General features: G+C 64.4%; 1 protein-coding gene across 1 annotated transcript; it reads right to left on the bottom strand.

Annotated features, from left to right (window-relative positions):
• Positions 1 to 148: 148 nt before the first annotated feature.
• On the bottom strand, positions 149 to 2,561 carry LOC104986833 (SH3 domain-binding protein 2-like). The gene is made up of 2 exons (XM_010837520.1): positions 1,505 to 2,561; positions 149 to 411 (listed from the first exon to the last, which is right to left on the bottom strand). Exons 1-2 carry the CDS (start codon positions 1,761 to 1,763, stop codon positions 305 to 307), a joined length of 366 nt encoding a protein of 121 aa, XP_010835822.1. The 5' UTR covers positions 1,764 to 2,561; the 3' UTR covers positions 149 to 304.
• Between the last annotated feature and the right edge of the window lie 107 nt (positions 2,562 to 2,668).

The following is a 2,668-nucleotide window of genomic DNA, read 5'->3' as shown; positions in this document are numbered from 1 at the left end:
GCACAGCCTGGGCCAGCAGGCTGGGCTCCTGGCCAGAAGGCGGCGGCAGTGGGGGAGAGGTCGAGGCGTGGGGAGGAAGGAGGGCTTGAGGGAGACTCTGGGAGTTCCAACCCTGGTGGAGGCCCTCGCTTCCCCCCCAGGCCCTTGGCCAAGCCTGAGGGCTGGTTTTCAGGAGAGGAGGGACTGGCAGAGGTGGGGCTGGTCCAAAGGGCTGGGGTCACAAACAGGAAGGCCTGGACCTACCTTAGTGGGAGCCAGGGGGAGCCACTGGCCGCGGCGGCCAGCAGCACAGTCAGCAGGGCACTTACCGGTTGTAGCCACTCAGCGAGAAGGCGCCCTGCGGCGAGGCGGATGTGCTGCTCTTGAAGTAGTAGATACAGCGTTTGTGGATGACCACAAAGCGCAGGGGCCCTGCGGGCAGGGCAGGGTGGGTGAGCCTCGGCCCCGGGCAGGCCCCACTCTGGGGACCATGCCCAGAGGCCCAGGATGGCTCCACGCCAGAGTCTAAACAGGCAGCAGGCTGATGGGCATGCAGGTCCCCCCCAGGCAGGGGGAGATTCAGGGGGACTGTGTGGTGCCTAGGAACAAGGACTAAAGCTGGCTCAAGGAAGGGCAGAGACAGGGCCAGCAGCCAGGGAAGCCAGAGCCACCTTGCTGGTGCTGCCCAGCTGCTGGGAGGTGGTGGAATGAGGGTGGGGGCAAAAAAGCCCAGAGATGCAGCCAACTAGAGCGCCCCCCTCCCCCGCCCAACACGGAGCCGACCCCAGGTAGTGATGGTGAGAGCCCCATCCCTGAGCACCTCCTCCTAGGCCCAGGAGCAGCTCAGCTGCAGGCCCTCATTGGAGCCTCCGGTTCAGAGAGGAGGAGGGAGACACCAAACCAGTCAGCCTGGGGCACCTCAACCAGGCAACACAGGGTCAGGGAGTCCCTGGCAGAGGGCACAGCTCAAACAACCCCATCGGACCTCGCAGCTGGTCAGAGGGATGGACAAGGTCCTGACGCTCTTGGGCCTGCAGTGTCTCAAAGCCCAGCACCTCCCAGGCCTGGGGCCTAGGGACCAGAGCCCCAGTCTCATGAAGCTCTCCAGAGACCCAGCACACAGATGGGTGTTGGCTTGGCACATGGGTTCACTACGGACAGAGTGACTGTCTGGCTCACTGAACACCGAACTGGTACGGTGAGGGTACCATCCAGGAGCCAGACCTACCAGACCAACAAGGGCCCACAGCTCCTGGCCACGGGGAGTCAGCACTGTGTGTCCGATGCCCTCCAGCCTCCCCCAGCTGCACCACCCCAGATCCTCCCACAGCCCTGGGGGCTAGAAAGGCCAAGTTCAGGGCCCGAGGGTGCATGAGCAGAGACAGAAGGGAAACTCCAGAGGGCCCATGGCAGGAAGGAAGCAGAGGCTCAGGAAGGCAGGTTACCTGCCATAGAGGCCCAGGGAGGCTCAGCCCTATCCCCGGGGCCTCCTTTCATGCCCCTCACCCCCACCTAGGAGACTCACATTTGAGTAGCTGCAGCTGGGTCCCGCCCTTCTTGTGCAGGTAGCCGGCCTTGGCCACACCCCCAGGCATGGTGAGCAAGTTCTGCGCACCGATGGCCTTCATAGGAACAGGCCAGTGTGTCTCTTCGGCCGCCATGAAGCTACAACACAAAAGGAAGGGGACATGTCTTAGCCGGGGATGGGAACACGCTATTGCCCACCATGGCCACGACAACCATGTGTTGGCTTGGCTGGGATACACCCCGTCAGCCTGGGGCATCACTCAGGCAGGGACCACGCAGTGCAGTCACCAGGGACAGGCTGCCTGCCTGGGGTTAACACATGACCCTCCACTCCAGGACCCCACTCCACAGCCTCCTCCTCCTGTTCCAGCCGCTCTCCCAGAAACCTGGCAGGCTCTTCCAGTCTCACACTTCCAGCCTGAGCCTGGAATGACTGCTACCACTCCTCCATGAAGAACTCCTACTCATCCCTCAAATCGAAGATTCAGAGCGCGCTCCTCTGTGAGGCTCCTCAATGCCCAGTTACATTCCGGCCCACCGTCTACTCCTGGTCCCTCTGAACTGCACCCCCGACCCTGTGCTGCCCCCATCCCACCTGCGCCTCATCCCTCCTGGGTCCACAGTGAAGCTGGAGGAGTCAGGGTCAGACCCAGAAGCCCAGTCTTGCTGGAACAGCTGCCCCATCCCCAGACACACACACACACAGAGAAAACCACTGCTCTCGGCAAGCCAGAGTGCTCCACCAAATGTTCGCTGCCTTCCGTCTGCCCGGACGCCTACTCCTCCCTGGGGCCCCGGCCTCGCCCTCTGCCTAGGTCCCGAGGGCTGCCCCCTCCAGCTTCCTCTGCACACAAAGCCAGCCCTCTGGTCTGCGTCCCCCAACAGCGGAGACTATGACAAAAGCGCGCCACCCCCGTGCCCGCCCGGCAGGCACAGGACAGAGCACTGCGGACATAGGGAGAAGAGGGCCCAGCGCTGGTGCCTGCCCAAGGAGGTGCCGGCAGACAGACGGGCCCCCGCCCCGTCCGGAGCCCCCAGACCCGCGGGGGGCCGGCCCCCGCCCACCAGCCCGCCTTTGTTCTCGCCGGAAGCGCCGGCTCGGTCCCGCTCTGTACTCACGATGTCCACGCGGCGGGCCCGGCTGGGATCGGGGGGGCAGCTC

Source organism: Bison bison, unplaced genomic scaffold (genome assembly GCF_000754665.1).
Source record: "Bison bison bison isolate TAMUID 2011002044 unplaced genomic scaffold, Bison_UMD1.0 scf7180017845858, whole genome shotgun sequence".
In the NCBI taxonomy this organism is placed as follows: Eukaryota; Metazoa; Chordata; class Mammalia; order Artiodactyla; family Bovidae; genus Bison; species Bison bison.
The sequence above is the reverse complement of the archived record's forward strand: the minus strand, read 5'-3'. Positions and strand labels throughout refer to the sequence as shown.